Genomic DNA, 18,546 nt, shown 5'->3' on the forward strand with positions numbered 1-18,546 from the left:
TCACATGCCGTCGTATCTACACGGGATGATTTCCAACAAAATAAGGTTTAATTAACAAGAGGCAGCGTTCCACGGGCTTTCAGCTAACCGGAGTCCAGCTCAGCGCAGCTCAGCAAGCATGCCTAAAACATTTGGATATGATTGCGGGCCAATGTGCTATTCTTTGCTTCATTGAGATATATGCAACACAGTGTTATTAAACCGATATGTTTATGAAATAATTCAATGCCCTGTGCATTTCAGTGTTCACTCAGTGTACCCTGCTATCCCCTACTTTATAATTATGAATGGCGCGTTGCGCATGCTGGGGTTACATTACGGGGCTGGAAAAAAGTTATCTGTGTCTTACCTGGCTCAGCTGCATCATCTGAATCTTTTCTAAAATATCTATGCAGTGAGCCCCTGAGGCTCTTGGCTTCTTCATCTCTTTTTCTCTTTTCTTTTCTTTTCTTTTCTTTGCTCCTGACTTGTGCATGTTGGCAAATGGGCTTGCATGCTTATTGTCGAAGCGTTATGATGGAATAGTGCCGTGTTATTTGGTGCCTTAATCAAAGACCAAACCATTTCTACATTAGGGGTGGTAGGTGGGTTCTTGAATCTATTTTCGAAGACAATAAAGGCAAAAGAACCAGAAATCATTCATTGAATGCAAATATAGCACATTTTTCTCCCCCAAATCAACACATCTCATCTCATTATCTCTAGCCGCTTTATCCTTCTACAGGGTCGCAGGCAAGCTGGAGCCTATCCCAGCTGACTATGGGCGAAAGGCGGGGTACACCCTGGACAAGTCGGCAGGTCATCACAGGGCTGACACATAGACACAGACAACCATTCACACTCACATTCACACCTACGGTCAATTTAGAGTCACCAGTTAACCTAACCACATGTCTTTGGACTGTGGGGGAAACCGGAGCACCCGGAGGAAACCCACGCGGACACGGGGAGAACATGCAAACTCCACACAGAAAGGCCCTCACCGGCCCCGGGGCTCGAACCCAGGACCTTCTTGCTGTGAGGCGACAGCGCTAACCACTATACCACCGTGCCGCCCAAATCAACACATTTTGAAATGAAACAGAATGATTAATGGCATCTTCATGAGGGACCAGTTCTGGGCCCCCCCTCATGCCTGGGCCCGGGACAAAATACCCGGTTGTCCCCCCCTGTCGACGGCCCTGCTTGACTCAGTGAAAGGGCCATGGGCCTTAAGCTTCTGAAGGAACAAAGCTCTCCAGAAAGGAGTCCACCTAGGCAATGTTCCCATGGATTGAGCCAGTTATCACAGATGCCTCCCTAGTGGAAAGCAGTGTAGTTATACAGAGGGTAAATGGGGGTCCCTATTTCATGATGGAACATATCTGATACTGCCAATAGTGCACAGAGTTCAGAAGGCAAGCCACAGAGTACCTTTTTGGGACTTCAAAATATTAATCTCATTGACAGAGTGGTCAACTTGGAGACTTCCCCATTAACAAAATTTGCTGACTCAGATAGATGGAACAATCTAGTACCTTCAAGCAGAACAACTGTACCTTTGTATATGGCCCCTCAGAGGGAAGCAAAGGCCATAGATTGCAATCTAGCAGTCTTCTTCTTCTTCTTCTTCTTCTTCTTCTTAAAAAATGCTACAGACAAGGTGTTTATGAATTGGTTGTAACATTTCTGAAAGGAGAGAAATGCCACCACTAGTTGCACTCTCCCAAATGTCCAGCTTGGGACCTCACACTTTATCAGTCCAAACAAGATGTCAAATTGAAATAAGTTTCTCTAAATATGACATTCTAATTACTGGTTACCTCACCAGGGAGAGAAGGCAGGCCACAAACCTTGTCAATAAGTCTGTCATGTATACAGTAGTGGCCAATTGATATGGCCAAATCCAAACCCTGTGGCCAAATCCAGGGTTTTTACCTAAGCTCGTATCGACTACCTTTTTGTTTAAACAGTCCTTGCTATGCCTGGCATGTGAACCAAATGGTGTGATTCAGGTGTCACACTGGCTGTTTTTTTCTGTCATGGTGGAACGTTTGTCTGTCCCACACTCCCATATTTAGGCAGAGGCTGAGTAAATGCTTATCTTGGGTTATTTACCACAATTGTATTGTGCATCTGGATCTGTTTGTAAGCCACTAGGAGTGTTCACTCTGACAGGGGAAGAGACTATCATTAGAGAAGATTAGGAGAGATTATAAACACCAGTGTGCTCATCCCACTATGGGTGCCCCAAGCATCAGCGTACAGAGATAAGAGCCACAGACATCACTGCAAATATTCCCTGCACACACACACACACACACACACACACACCAGCCCCAGCACTTGTGATTGACAACCTCATCACCTGCATCTCACCCTTACCTCCACTTCTACCCACATCACTGCCTCCCCATGACCTGCTGCATACACAAATGATTAACCAACTCCTTCATTTGCTTAACAGATTAGGTGAACAGTATTTAATTAAGTTCTTACAGCTTTTGCTCATGCTCATTATTGTTTAACACTTCAGGGGCAAACAGGTGACATTCTTTATACAAAAAGTGCATTCTGTATTTATAAGTGTATAGAAATAATTAAAAGGAAAAAAGTGGAAAATCATTTGGTGATGGTGTAAAGTTGTAAAGTTTCATTTACATTTTTAATAATGACAGTCTTTACAGCAGTCATTGTGCATTTTGTTGTTTTAGCTAGTCACATTTGATGTTTTTGTTCAGTCACTGTGCACAGTCCCATTTCAATGTTTCCAGCTGTGGACTTGATATATTTTAAATCAAAAGTCTCAAAGGAATAGTGTGTTTACAGTGGAAATTCAATGAGATGTAGTCAGAGCATGCAGTTAGCAAAATTAAGGTAAAATATGGCACTGATGGGTAACTGATAGTTTACCAGTTTCTGTAATAGGTAAACCTGTGGTGATGAGTATAAACAGAAGTGTGTGTATAAGCATTTATCATCCCACTAATTAATATCTGTTTGTGAATTTTGTATAGTTTTGACATTGAATTTGTGTAATAAAAAGGTTCAATAGTAATGAAACAAACAGCTGGGGGTGGGGTCAAAATAAGTGTGAAGAAGAAAATGATGTGTGTTTTAAAAATGCTAACATTTTGTTAAATTTGCATGCAACATAATTGATTAATATCAAGTTCTTCAGGACAGAAAACAGACAGTAATGAATTATTGCATGCTTCTTTAAACAAGACAGAATAATTAGTAAAAAAAAAAAAAAAAAGATGGCAGGGCCTGCTGTTACTGGATAATAATGAACACTGGGATGGTTTGATGTGGCCCAATGAAAAGTTAATTATTTTACTATAACTGTACTTTCTGGGATGTTTTATTGCTTGTAGTACCATAGCAATTTCCCAACAAGATGCACATCATACTTTTTATCCATTTATACTTGCATTTAATGCTGTGGAACATCCTCAAAACATTTGACCCTGTTATCACTTACGTTATAGCAACTAAAAACAGTCATTCGCTCACCAGCCTCTCCTTTTCTCTCTCTTGAAGTAATACAAATGCAGCTTGTCATGTTACAGAGAAACCAAAAAGTGTCAACTCATCTGTTATAAAGACTTTCGCATGTTGGGAAACTTAAAGTTACTGTTACAAAGAACTGATGCTGAAAACTCTTTCCATAAATATTACAATACAATGCAAAGTGTTACAACCTGCATACAGCTCTGCATCCATCTCAACACATATTATTGTTGTCTTGAATTACTCATGAACTCATCACTACATACAACCCCAAATAAGGAAAAGTTGGGACAGTATGTTGAAATTGGAATTAAATTTTAAAATAATGATTTGTAAATAATACTTGACAGTGCACTCAATACAACAGTACATTATTTTGATGTTTTACCTCATAAATTTTATTGTTCTTCTTTTTTTTTTAAACCCTATATCAATTTTGATTTTTGCAACACATTTCAAAAAAAGTTGGGACAGTAAAGAATTTAGCGCATTACAATGTTGTCATTCCTTCTCACAACACTTAAAAGATGTTTAGGGACTGAAGACACCAAGTGATGAAGCGTGTTATTTTGTCCTATTCTTACTGCAAAGAGGTGTGCAACAGTATGGGGTCAACAGTCATATTTTTCATTTCAAAATTCACCACACATTCTGTATTGGGGACAGAGGGGACAGGCACCCTCTTCTTCTGCAGCCATGCCTTTCTAACATGTGCAGAATGTACTTTTGCCTTGTTTTTAATATCCCTGGAATAATGTCGTCTTGAAGGCAGCATATGTTGCTCCAAAATCTCAATGTACTTTTATGCATTAATGCTACCATCACAGGAGTGTAAGTTATCTTTGCCAAGGGCACTGACACAACCCCATACCATGACCCTGGCTTTTGGACTTGTTGCTTGTAACAGTCTGAATGGTCCTTTTCATCTTTGGTCCTGAGCACACAGCATCCATTTCTTACAAAAAAGACCAGGGATACTGATTTGTCTGACCACGATACATGTTTCCACTGTGTGATGGTCCATCCCAGATGCCTCTGAGCCCAGGGAAGTTGAGTCCAGTCACACTTCAGGACACAGTTAACATAGGGCTGCTTTTTTGCACAGTTAAGTTTTAACTGGCATTTGTGGATGTAACTCCATATTATAGTGCTTGACAAAGGTTTGTCAAGTAATCCCGAGCCCATGTGGTTATATCAGCTAGAGATGAATGATGGGTTTCCAGATTCTTTGAATTGTTTAATGACATTATGCACTGTAGAGGGCAAAATATCCAAGTCCCTTTGTATTTTATTTTTGAGGAACATTGCTTTTAAACATTTCAATCATTTTCTCACACAATTGTTGAAAAACTGGAGATCCTTGGCCCATCTTTGTTCCTCAAGAACTAGGCCTTTCCTGGATACTGATTTTGTACCAAATCATGATTATAATCACCTGTTGACATCACTTGTTTCAAATCATGTCATTGTTTAATTGTTTTACCTCATTACTAGCCCTAAATCGCCCCTGTCCTAACTTTTTTGGAATGCGTTGCAGACCTGAAATGCACGAATGGATGTCTATTAAAAAATGAAATGAAGTTGACCAACAAAACATGAAATATCTTGGGTTCATACTATCTGCAATGAATTATAAGTTAAAGTAAATTTAGAAATCACTGATTTGATTTTATTTTATTTGCATTTTTCCATACCATCCCAAATTTTTTTTTCTGATTTGGGGTTGTAAATAAATGTCTCCTTACAGAAAATTTCACCATAACAACAGTTAAACTCATTACACAGCCACCTGTGTAACAACTCTGCCATACAAGTCCCTTTAAATGAGCTGTTACTCCAGAAATGATGATGAGTGCAGTAATATAAACCTGTAATTTGCACCTAGCACTACCGTCAAGCTGGTGTTATACAAAATTAATCATCATCTCTTCCGACCAACCAGAATCCTGAATTCAAAAGTGCTGGTAAAATAATCAATAATAAATCTAATTAATTTATTTCTATTTTAATCAATTTAAGGACAGGGAATTTAGTGCGTTCTGGTGTGCCAGTGTGGCAGACTGGCCACCAAATGTGAAAAACAACTAAGCTACTTTTCAAGTTCATTTCAAGTCCAGAATGATGTGCTAGGAAAGTAAAGTGTGTACCACATGACACTTCTTGCCTTTGACAGTCTCAGGTTGCTCTATTTTTTTATTTTTATTTTTTAAGAGGCAGGGTCATCAAAGGCTGGGGTTTAAATGTAAAAGTAAAAAATGGACAAGACAGCTATAAACAAAATGTAGGACGACTTTAGGTTATAAAATGATGTTAATCTGAGTTTCCTTATGGTTCATTTACTTCAAAATATTAGGGTTTAAGAGTGATGCCAGGGCTGTGGTTTTGCTGGAGGTTTCTGAAATGCCAGTTGGTGTTTGGTTGCTTTTCATAATTATGCTGTATTTATCACATAAATAGGCTATATATGATTCTTTCATGCATGCTTCTCTTGATTCTGTCCTCGACATAGTTTTAGTATAAATGTGTTCACTTGTGTGAGTGAATTGGTCAGACTGTAGCCTGTTTTAATGCTGTTTCATTAAGAAATGCTATTTTAAATATAGCATTAATATTAAAAAGAAATATTATTTTAAATTTTGCATTATTAATCATGATGGTTGGCTCACAGGGTTTGATTTGGGAGTTTTGGGCCTTTTTTCCCTCCATAGCTGGCAACCCTGCTGCCTTCCAAACATCCAAGTAGCTATACAGTACAGTGCGTAATCTGAGACAGAACCGTCCCCTTTCGGAAATGTGAGCCAAACCACCTGCAGCTGAAACGGACTATGAGAATGAGAAATGGGGAAGAATCAGACTGCTGGGGAAACATTTCTTCTCTGATATGGCTGGCGAGGTTTTAGTAATAGAGGCTCCCTAGGCGCTCTTTATCAGAAGTCTGCAAACGGGCTGTGAAGGAGATAAGGCTGCAGGCATATGTAGTAAGCCAGGATTCATTTGCTGCCTCTGTGGCCTCCTGTGACACATAGCCTTGCGTAATCTCTTGTAGTACATGTTCAACTGAGAGCACATCAATGGGCTCTTTATCCCAAACACACACATTAGCCGCTTCACTAAATGCCAAACGATATCTCTGAAAAGTGCTGGGGAAATAAATGTGAAGACAGGCCTACAGCTGATTTATGGTCATCTTCATAGTAAGCAAGGTGCTGCTTATTGTCTCAGATTATTTATCCATTCATCCCACCTACAGCCTAATTAATACTGTTTGCACACACACACAAAAAAAAAAAAAAAACAGGTATAGAACACAAGTTGTTTTGTGGCTGGACGAGACCGAAGGCTCAGGAGTCCGGCTATTTTTCGACTAATTAACCTCACGTCCAACAAGTGCGTGATGGGAAGGTGGAGTTGACCCTAGAGCGCATGACCATCTGCAGCACCATGGCAGCGCAGGCACCCAGCAGATGCTAGTACCAGTCCCAGAGGTGTGTAAGCCATGTTCACATGTTCATCACACCTGGATCACACTGATGCACCGCTGTCTCTGTGTTCTGACAAATCGTCCTGTCAAGGGTTTGCGCGCACGCATTAAACTTTTGCACGCCTATAAATTCATGCGTCTTCATGTATTTTCAGGCTGGAGGTATTTTTCATCATAATATCTAGAGCTTTATCTTGAAAGCATTGTCTGAAATGTTCACAAGAATGAAGTAGCACGAAATATGTGTGGCGTTGTTCGATAAGAAGACCTTAAAATCCCGCACTACGGTCTAGAAGGCTTGGATAAATCGTTAGAACACCAACCTACTTTATCAAAACAGCATAGCAGCCGATCTTCCCCAGTTCCACCGGTCAGAAAACTGCATTAATAACACCGACTGCACTCGACAAACTAATTAATACAGTAATATGTTATGCACTCGTATATTATGTGGTCTAATCCAACTTTTTTTTTTGCTTATTATCCGGGAACTATATAGAAAGTAATGGTCAGATTAATGTAGTAGTTCATAGTAGAGAGGAATGGAAGTGTTGAACCATCTACTGTTTCGACTTCATCCTCTCTCAGGTATAGAGCATATGATTCATAGAGAGTCTAAAAGCTTTCATTTATGCCAGGAATCCATTTAAACCCCGTGGATTCAGCGTTAGCTGGGATTATAGCAGAGGTGTTAAGCAGAAATTGAAAAGTAGCAGCTGACAGAATGACAAATAGAAAAGCATCCAGACCCAAGTGAAAACAATGACTCTACCAATTGCACCACTGCTAATTATTGAGGTGCTCATTATGTTGAGAATGTTATTCATAGTACTCATGTCTCAAGAAATGTGTGTGTGTGTGTGTGTGTGTATATATATATATATATATATATATATATATATATATATATATATATATATATATATATATATATATATATTTGCTGCAGAAAAAAATGCATAAAAGTATTTCCTGATTAACTATAATATCAGTAGTGATTATGTGAGGTTAAGCAGCGGTGATATCTCCCCATCAGCACACTAACAGCATGTTCTCCAAATGAAACGCTCCCAGCTCCAGTGTTAATGAGCATGCTAATATAGATATTAGAGTTTGAAGCAATCAAAGATTAATTATCGCAGATAAGAGTTCATTAACTACTCACTCAAAGTCATCTGATACCTTATTGAAATCAGGTCATTGGCCTACACGTGTAGCCAAATAAGGACACTCATTAGATTTGTAACATTTTGGAGAAAATCATTACATTCACACAGCATCAAATGTTGATTATCAATAACTTAATAAACACTACAGAAACTGGATATTCAATACCCAAATAAGTCCGACCAATAGGCTAAATAAGTTTGAATGTGGTGTTTATATCAAATAGAGAAAGAAAGTAGAGAAAAGGTTTAAACAAACATTAATAAACCAGTTGGGTTGGAAAATAACCACATTCAAAAGCTGTAAACAGGCACTGCGACAAAAATTATAGATTATATATATCATATTGCCGCTAAACTGTAGTGTTTAATTTTGTACGTGTTTTTATGCTCTATAAACATTAATAATATTTTCAGTCACAAGTCATTTTGAGTGTGATGTCAGAAGTGACAAGGTGCACGTAAAAAGAAAATCTCATATTCAAACCTGTAAAATATTTAGATTTTTTTTTTAATTAGATTTGAAGTAGGGCTATCCTGTATTTCCAAGTTGTAGACTATACTAGATTGGTGATTATGGTTCTTAATGATCAAAACTGATCATCAGTGAGCTAATTTAAAATCAAACCCATCACTTCAAATGATTATAAAGTAGCTCCATGAATTTATGTCAGCTATAAAGAAAAAAAAAGAAGTGAGGATTTCATTGCAAAGAAATAGTTCAGCACTTTTACTATCCGATCATGTGACAGAGTTGAACTTCGAGCCCATTCAATCTGAGACACTTTCGCTTCCTCCTTAATATTTGTGACAAACATCGGTTCTGTTTCACCAAAAGTTCTGCATCTCTTTCACTCGCATGTCATAAATTAAATATTATTCTGTAGCCGAGAACAAATCGGTTGACTGGTTTCCAATTTTCGAAGAAACACACTCATGTAATCATGCGGGATCGATGAGACACACCGCTTATTCGGGCATAAACTGTAAAACATCTCTCACATCTCATTCATCTGCCATATAGTCTGCCCTGCATGTTGTTTCAGAGAAGATCCCTATGTGGCCTAATTATTTTAATTATACATTCCAATTAACCCACATGATCATCCATATTATTATTATTATTATTATTATTAAACAGCCATATGTCGTTGTTTTTTAATGTTAAATACAGGGCTAATAAATTATGGTTTTAGGTTATACGATCATGATAAGTTTAAAGCATTTCCATAAACATATATCCAAATAAAACTTTCATTATGTTAAAAAAAAATCAAGGTTCATAATAAAAAAATAATATTCACTTTTTTTTATTAAATAAAAGTGCAATATCACACGAATATGCAAAGCGCATTTCCCGCATCAAACACCGTTACAAACGTAAAATCTTATAAATTAAGTGTAAAGGGGAAAAGGGAACATCCTATTATTGTGAGACGAACACTAAGGGTTATTTTACAAATATAGTTTCATTGTTAAACCGTGTTGATTATTTACACTTCAAACCTAATCCAACTTAAACTGCAAAACTGACCGTCGGATGGGGCAGAAATAAGCCTATACTGGTTTTAAACTGAAATGATATTTGGGAAAGAAAGAAAGAAAGAAAGAAAGAAAGAAAGAAAGAAAGAAAGAAAGAAAGAAAGAAATTTTAAATTGAAAATGAGATGCGCTTATTCCGGTGTGGGGATGCAAACAGAACATAATCGAGATTAGAAAAAAGAGCCTATAGCGTTTACTATACAAAAAGATATTTTACACATAAATATTCACAGTAATATAATTTCTATTCAATACAACTCACGCTGTTGTTTTACATTAAGGTCCGCTTGCAGTGTGTGTGTGTGTGTGTGTGTGTGTGAGTGAGTGATGCGCTCAGTTCCTCCGGCAGTGCATGAGATTTATTTTGCATCCTTTTTCCTCGCGATAACACACTCACAGACATTTGACAACTGAATGAAAACACGCAGTTATTTGTGTGACTCTGCCCTGGACAGTCTGCACGGCTCCTCCTGCGGGTCATTTACGAGCTGTCGGTATCCCCTGAGTGCATTAGGAGCCCGGGGTTCGGTTTGTGTTTCTTCAGCAGTTGTGTGATTTTCTCGTCGTCCGAGTTTGGATCTAAAGGCTTGTTGTAATCGTCGTCGTCGTCTTCGTTTTCCGACGCGCCTTTCAGCCGCTCGGTCTCCGAGTCTTGTTTCTTCTTTGCCGAGGCCATCTCAGCCGCGTGCCGCTTCCGCCACTTCGTTCTCCGGTTTTGAAACCACACCTTAAATTAATCATATAGACCAAAACCTTTTTTTTAATTTAGCGGACAAAATATGCCTGTACCGGCACTGTATAATAGATTACACAGCATAAAATAATGCCTACGATCTGAATGTTGCCTGCTGCGACATTAACACTATGGTCTAGTTGTTTAGTCGAAATCAAATGGTTTAACACCAGTAATAGTGTCTACTGTATGAGGCTTATTTATTTACACTTACACGTATGTCTGCAAATTCAGCCTGCTGGATTAACCCGAAGCCTATCATCCAATAATAATAATAATAATAATAATAATAATAATTTTTATGAAAGTCCATTTTCAATTTTCCTTTCATATTATTTGAAGTGATAAAATAGCAAAGATAAAAAAAATTATTATTCCACACATATGACCAGATAAGTTATTCAATAATAACCGATGATGATGATGATGATGATGATGATGATGATGATTGAACTATGCCTATTAGGCAGAATCAATCCCCAGTGTTGAATTAGCACTTTGTATTCATGAAAATAAAACTTGATTCATCACTGTAAGGTGAGCTTGCTAACCAAAATGCCACTTTGGTCTTCTCCCTCCAGGGTTTTTATACAGTGTGTCAGTAGTTTCAGACTCTTGCTGTGTGAGTCTGTATGTCTTACCTTCACTTGGCTCTCCGTCATGCCCAGGGAGTAGGCCAGACGCGCTCTCTCCGGTCCTGCTAAATACTTGGTCTGTTCAAAAGTCTTTTCCAACGCGAAGATTTGCTGACCGGAAAACGTGGGTCTTGTGTGTTTCCTCTTTCCGTCTTTATCCAACAGCACTGAGTTCTGATCTAAGGAGAACAAAGTAGCTGCATTTTTATTACGGTCATGTTTTCATAGCAATAAATAAATAAATAAATAAATAAATAAATAAATAAATACCCCTCATAATGTTAATAAATTAGCTAACACCTTTAGTATTAAATTAGCTCTTAATAGAGTTCATTTAACCCAAACTTGGCTTTATACACACTATATGTTCATAATTGTCAGTTCAACATTGGTGCATACAGCATTTGAACCCAACAAGATACAAATGAGCTGTAAGAGCGAGTTCAACACTGCAGGTCTTGATGTGAATTTAACATTTCTGTAACATTAAAATAAAATGTGCATGCAGTAATTAAGACACAATCAAAAATAATAATATACGAACTAAATCAACAATGGGCTCAGTAGTGTCTAGAGGTTCAGAATTAAACTGCACATGCATGCACAAAGCAAATCCCCAATGTTCAGTTATTTAAATATAGTGTTCAGGATTTGTTTGTTTGTTTTTCATGTGTTAATTTAACACAGAATTTTGATGTACGTGCAAACATTCGCAGTGTTTCATACATAGTTTCTGAATTGAAGTATAAATTAACAAACAAACAAAACACACACACACACACACACACACACACACACACACACACAGGTAAGACAGAAAATAAAGGCACTTACGAGGCGAACACGCAAATCTGGCATCTCTCCAGTGTGGGCTTTGCACCACTCCTGGCCAGAATATAGGGGTCCTGCCGGGCAGCTCGGCCAGAGGTTTGGGGTAGCGGGCCACGGCTACGGCAGCTGCGCTCGGGCTGAAGTAAAGCCCCGGAGGAGGAGGTGGACTCAGGCTGCTGAAGCGGGGCAGACCAGACAGCAGACCGGCTGGAGAAGCTGCTCCAGAAGAGACCACCGACGGCCGACTGAGGATGTCGTTTATCCCATGTGGGGTGGCCGAGGCCCCGCACTGCTGGGATCCGAGAGCCGAGAGTCCAGCCGATGACGTTTTGATCCCCGGAGAAGACACCGGGACCCCGCCCGGGTTGGGAGAGGTCGAGGCAGGGGAGGTAGACGACGCCGGGCCGGTGGACGGTAACGGGTAAGCCGGGTACAGAGGCGTCTTCATTTCGGTCATGCTGTGCAGAGCTGATAAAGGCGAGGTGTTGAGGAGGAAGGCGCCCTGACGAGGTCCGTCCATTTGCCCCACAGCTAACATAACCGAGCAACTACAGATCAAAATGTGCAATTATGCGGAGAGTTGTAAAACTGTCAGATTTAAAAATATATATATAGAGAGAGGCTATTTACTGTGCATAAAAACGCCCACAGGACAAAAAGAGCAGGTTATTCTGCAACAAAGTGCACGAAATTGCAAAACCGCGCATAAAAAGCATTGCATTAACAAAAATAAGCCTAGTGCTGGATTATTATTCTTTTTCTTTCTCGTTTAAAATTCCGAATTAATTAGACTGCCGTGTTATAGCCATCTCCTCCCAGACGAAATCCAGTCGCTGATTTAAAAACATTGCAAATGTTCGAGCTTTGGCATTCTCTCTGAATAAAGAGGAAGACAAGAAAAAGAAGAGAGAGAGAGAGAGAGAGAGAGAGAGAGAGAGAGTTTGCCTCGACAGCTATAGGCTGCTATTCAGTGTTGTTTTGAAATCTTCTATAAATAAAATGCCAGTCTTTCTTAGTAGTTCACATATGAAGACCTGGAAGATAATAAAACATTTTCATCGACCTGCTGTCCTTTTGCTGAAAAAGTCCAAACTTTGAGCGTGTCACTTAGAAAGTAGAAGAGCTCGTTCCCAGCTGTGATTGGCTAAACCCGACAGTGACGTCATGGCTGTCAGAGGTGGAAAAAAGTGCCGGACTGAATTTCGGAGTCTGTTTTCATTGGTGCTCTCTGTCACCGCTTTAGATTTGCACATTAAAAGAGGTGCCACCCTTTATTAAATGCGTATATACTTTTTAAAAATGAACAAAATCAACCGAGTTCATTTGAGATCTCTCATTTCATCTCATTATCTCTAGCCGCTTTATCCTGTTCTACAGGGTCGCAGGCAAGCTGGAGCCTATCCCAGCTGACTACGGGCGAAAGGCGGGGTACACCCTGGACAAGTCGCCAGGTCATTACAGGGCTTCATTTGAGATCTATTTTTCTAAATAATAGGACATCACCCAGGCAGCCTGGACAGGTAGAATAGACTACATCTTCCTCTTTTTCGACTTGGCTTATTCAGAGTTTAGGGGTTTTGTCTTGTTGTTATTATTATGATTATTTTCCACTTGACACAAAAGCATAATTACATAGTATTTGACTGTTTTTGTACTCATTTTAGGTACAAAATCAATGGTCAGGAATTGCCAATATTTCCGACAGGAAAAAAAAAAAAGAAAATGAACGTTTTCCGCAAAGTGTGATCGTAATCTTAAGAATCAGTCCCTTCGTTTGAGACATGATCTATCCATACTTGTTGAAGTTAATTTTCTCCAAAAAGATTAACATTCAATCCTGACTTCATTGGAAGGTTTGACTGCTTATAGAGGAACGTGCAGGGGGGTAAATATTTAAATCCTAAGTATAGAGTGACACCTCAGTCTTACAGGTCATATTGTATAAAATGGCTAAGTTATGAGAGGAGTGAGGAATAAGAGTATGGAAACACCAGCTGTTATTTGGAATGTAAAGATGTAAGTAAGTAAGTAGCATAAATAAATACATATCCAAAATCCATGCATACTTGGTAAAATCTAATCATTTAATACACACAGGTATATATATATATATATATATATATATATATATATATATATATATATATATATATATATATATATATATATAAACCAATCATGTTTTCATAAAGCCTATTCTTCCTCATGATTTTTACTTTCGGACTGTTTAAGTGTCCTAAGGTTTATGTTTCGGAATGATGTTAGGACATGTAGCCCGATCAAATATTTTTATCGACAACCAAACGGTGCCATAAATATGAAAAGTATGAGCCCACAATTTGGCCGTCATCCTTCAGTCGACAGAAAACGAATATAATCTACAGCAGCATGTAAATGGACAGAGTAGATTCAGGTATCATAACAGGACAGGAATTTCATAAAGGCTTCTCATTACCAAAACACAATTTATCTCTATTTCTTATTAAAATATAAAAGATATAGGCTGCACAATGTTATTTATTTTATTTTATTTTATTTTGGGGAGAGAGAGAGAGAGAAAAAAGATCCACAACTAAAATAGCAATAAACAAGATTTAACGTGTAGAACACCCGGTGTCCAGTAGTGTCTGAATCCACCCCAAATACCCTCAATTTAAAAAATACACACGTGAGAAAATGAATGAGTGACTAAAAACGCCGTGGTAATATCTGCTCTCACTGTTTAGCAATGAACATTCCGGGATCAGCCGCCATTATTAGACAGCTAGTGCGCCACATATGGTGTAGATTCCCATATAGTGCCTTAATGTAGGGAATAGGGAACTATTTGTGATTCTGCCTTTGCTAGTCAGACCAGTTCGACTTCTAAAACTTTGGCGACACCTAGTGGTGAACAAGCTTATTGAACCGCACCGGGAATGTTCATTCAAAACCATTTAATGCAATTTATTACGTGTTAAACTATTTGCATTTAGATTAGCAAAATTTTGTATGAAGCAAGTTCCATAATACAACCCCTAACACATTTAATATGGTCTATTAAGCAAACTCTTAACCATCTTAGTCACATGAATGTCAAAATAATTAGAGATGTTCCATCTGCCTGTTTTTTCCTTTGCCTATGTCACATTTGTGAAATAAAATGTCGTAGCAGTTAACCTAAGCACAAAGAGAAAATGTAATAGGATAATTTTAAAATCAGGTGTAAACTTCGATGAAATTTAGTTTTTGTTTAGAAACGGAATGAAGAACCACTGCTGTATAATAGGCTAATGTGGGTTATATATGGTTGTTTGTAGTATTCTGACAAATTAACAGTGACCCGCACTAAACAGACACTACAGATTGTTGTATTAAATATTTAAAATAAAAAAACCCTCACACGTGTTGCATTACTCATCGAAGCAAGTATTTTCAGCACTACACTGCCCCCTGGAGGCAAGACCAAGACACTCCGGATCTCAAGCATCACAAAACAGGCTTGGTAAGAAATTTCAACTTGTACTCTGTGTGAATAAGATGCAAATTTTTCCTCAGGTGTACACGTAAGGAATAAAAAAATAAAAAATAAAGTCTGGGTGTGCGGTTATAAAACAGTAACTGACGGTAGTGTAATACAGGCAGCACAAAGTGCTTTATTTTCCTCGAGCAGCACATTGCAAAAACGCTTTATTCATCTTCTACCCCAGCAATTTAGCAATTACTATTTTTTTTATTCAAAGGATACTTTGCACTTTTTATCCATTTATAGTTACATTAAATATCAGAGGTGGACAGTAACGAAGTACATTTACTTGAGTACCGTACTTAAGTACACTTTTTGATTATCTGTACTTAACCTCCTAAGGCCCAAGCTGTTTTTTTACATGCATTTTTTATTTCTCTTTGTTATTTGGGCTTATTAGAACCTGATTAGAATAAAAACTAGGCATCATCTTTTGATAAGATGTACTTTTAGAGAAAAAGTATGTCCACATATGTGAATTCTTGTTCCGAATTTCCATAAAGTGCTGTCCACGCATGTGACCGCTAAGCCCTAGGAGGTTAAGGGTTTTTTTTAAACCTATGATTTTAACTTCACTACATTTGAAAGACAAATACTGTACTTTTTACTCCACTACATTTCTATCAGGGGCGGCACGGTGGTGTAGTGGTTAGCGCTGTCGCCTCACAGCAAGAAGGTCCGGGTTCGAGCCCCGTGGCCGGCGAGGGCCTTTCTGTGCGGAGTTTGCATGTTCTCCCCGTGTCCGCGTGGGTTTCCTCCGGGTGCTCCGGTTTCCCCCACAGTCCAAAGACATGCAGGTTAGGTTAACTGGTGACTCTAAATTGACCGTAGGTGTGAATGGTTGTCTGTGTCTATGTGTCAGCCCTGTGATGACCTGGCGACTTGTCCAGGGTGTACCCCGCCTTTCGCCCGTAGTCAGCTGGGATAGGCTTGCCTGCGACCCTGTAGAACAGGATAAAGCGGCTAGAGATAATGAGATGAGATGAGACATTTCTATCAAGGTCCTCGTTACTCGTTACTATGGAGCAGCTTTGAAAGTGGATGCTTTTTTATTTTCTTCTCTAAAACCAGGCGCGCAGCTTGTGAACAGGGAAGGCAGGCAACTGCTTGGGGCCCCCTGAGAGTCGGGGCCCAAGGGCTGTTTTATGTACCGAAATGTCTCAAAAATATATATCTTTGAAAAGAATTTATGTTTGAAAAAACAATGACAGAGAGAATTGAAAAAGACAGCTTGCTCTCAACCAACCTCCCTGTTAAAAATAAAGGTTAAATCAAATAAACAACAATGGGTGATTTGCAATGACATCATCTCGAGAGGAAACCTCCCGAACGGGGCCCCACGTCAATCCCACCTCACGTTAACCTGTGTGATGTTAACGGACTGCAATGGAAAAGAAGCTGAGGGAAAATGAAGAGGAGTTATCCATCTGGTAGTGAGAAGAGGAAGAAAAAAAAGAGAATGAAGAAAAAAGAAAGAAATGCAGTGGTAAGTGGAGCACATAATGATATAAGCATAACATTAACAGTAAATGACTGCTGTTATTGAACAAATGGTGTTACTTTGTGTGAGACCGACCTATGCTAACATTAGCTTCAGAACGTGACCACTACATAAAACTGACGCTAACGCTAACTTACGCGAATGTTAGCTGCTGTTCAAGTGTCTCCCTGGTATGTTAGTCTAACGTTAAGTTTGAAACATAAAAACGGTAACATTGTTAGTTTAATTACTTCACATTCGGTTAGTTTGCAAGCTAAGCTGGACTCGCACTCCACTGGCCGTGACCAACTCGAGTGCGGCGGCGCATGCGGCTCTGCCCACTGCCATGATGGCCAGCAAGTTACAAAAAGAAAAAAAAATGCAAGGGTCACCTTGCATTTCTCTGTAAAAAATTTCTCTCATTTCTGCATTTCTCTCATTTCTCTGTAGAAAGTTTCTACTGATGTGAAAACTTGTTAATTTCAGCACAATTTAGTCTGCACCGATGTAGGTTATTTACAGTGTAATGTATATTTTATACTAAGTTTATATAGGCTATTTTGAAGTTATTTTATTTATATTTTTATTGTATATTTTGTACTAAGGGCGGCATGGTGGTGTAGTGGTTAGCGCTGTCGCCTCACAGCAAGAAGGTCCTGGGTTCGAGCCCCGTGGCCGGCGAGGGCCTTTCTGTGTGGAGTTTGCATGTTCTCCCCGTGTCCGTGTGGGTTTCCTCCGGGTGCTCCGGTTTCCCCCACAGTCCAAAGACATGCAGGTTAGGTTAACTGGTGACTCTAAATTGACCGTAGGTGTGAGTGTGAATGGTTGTCTGTGTCTATGTGTCAGCCCTGTGATGACCTGGCGACTTGTCCAGGGTGTACCCCGCCTTTCGCCCATAGTCAGCTGGGATAGGCTCCAGCTTGCCTGCGACCCTGTAGAACAGAATAAAGAGGCTAGAGATAATGAGATAAGGCCAAATTATTTACAATGTACTGTAACAACCTTGTTGTTATTTAGTTATTTATTTTGTTTTTATTGTTCTTTACCACTGTATATTCACATTTGGAATTTAAAAAACTTTGGTTTCATACATTTTTCGTTGGTGTCAGATTATTTATAACATATTGGTGATGAACACTGGTCAGAAGGGCCCCCTGGAAATTTTTGCTTGGGGCCACAACAGACTCTAGAATCGCCTCTGTCTAAAACATGTTTGGTTTTTTCACAGGTGACACTGAGACAGTCTATCAGTAATCACTAGGGTCACGTCACGTCCATAGACTGGATAAAATCAAGATCACTGATTTCTCAGCAGCTTTATTTAACGATCAGTTGATGTCAGAATGGAAGGAGGCGGTTTTTCTGGAGAATGCACACATACACACACGGTCATACCTCAAACCCATGTTTCAGTTTTCTGAAAGGAATAAAGATTCGTTTTCTTTTAAATGTTTGCTTTGTTTGCCGAAAACGAACCACGTCACAGCCTACAAGAACTCATCGTCTGACCTGCGGAAGCATATTGAGGTATTTAAACATTTTATCCCAAGAGGAAGCTTGCAACAAAGTTGTCTGTGCTTTTAGAGCTAGCTACAGAGAAAACACAAATAATAAACTCTGTCTTTAATTTCTTTCAAGGGAAAAACTCAGTTACAGCTTTATGAAGCACAGACACTGGAGA

The 18,546-nt window shown here is 39.0% G+C and overlaps 1 protein-coding gene across 1 annotated transcript; it reads right to left on the bottom strand.

Moving 5' to 3' along the window:
- Positions 1–10,162: 10,162 nt before the first annotated feature.
- nkx6.1 (NK6 homeobox 1) lies at positions 10,163–12,418 on the bottom strand. Its single transcript, XM_060935072.1, has 3 exons — positions 11,884–12,418; positions 11,056–11,228; positions 10,163–10,408 (listed from the first exon to the last, which is right to left on the bottom strand). The coding sequence occupies exons 1-3, from the start codon at positions 12,416–12,418 to the stop codon at positions 10,163–10,165; spliced, it is 954 nt and encodes a 317-aa protein (XP_060791055.1).
- Positions 12,419–18,546: the final 6,128 nt, after the last annotated feature.

This window comes from Neoarius graeffei, chromosome 12 (genome assembly GCF_027579695.1).
Source record: "Neoarius graeffei isolate fNeoGra1 chromosome 12, fNeoGra1.pri, whole genome shotgun sequence".
Classification (NCBI taxonomy): Eukaryota; Metazoa; Chordata; class Actinopteri; order Siluriformes; family Ariidae; genus Neoarius; species Neoarius graeffei.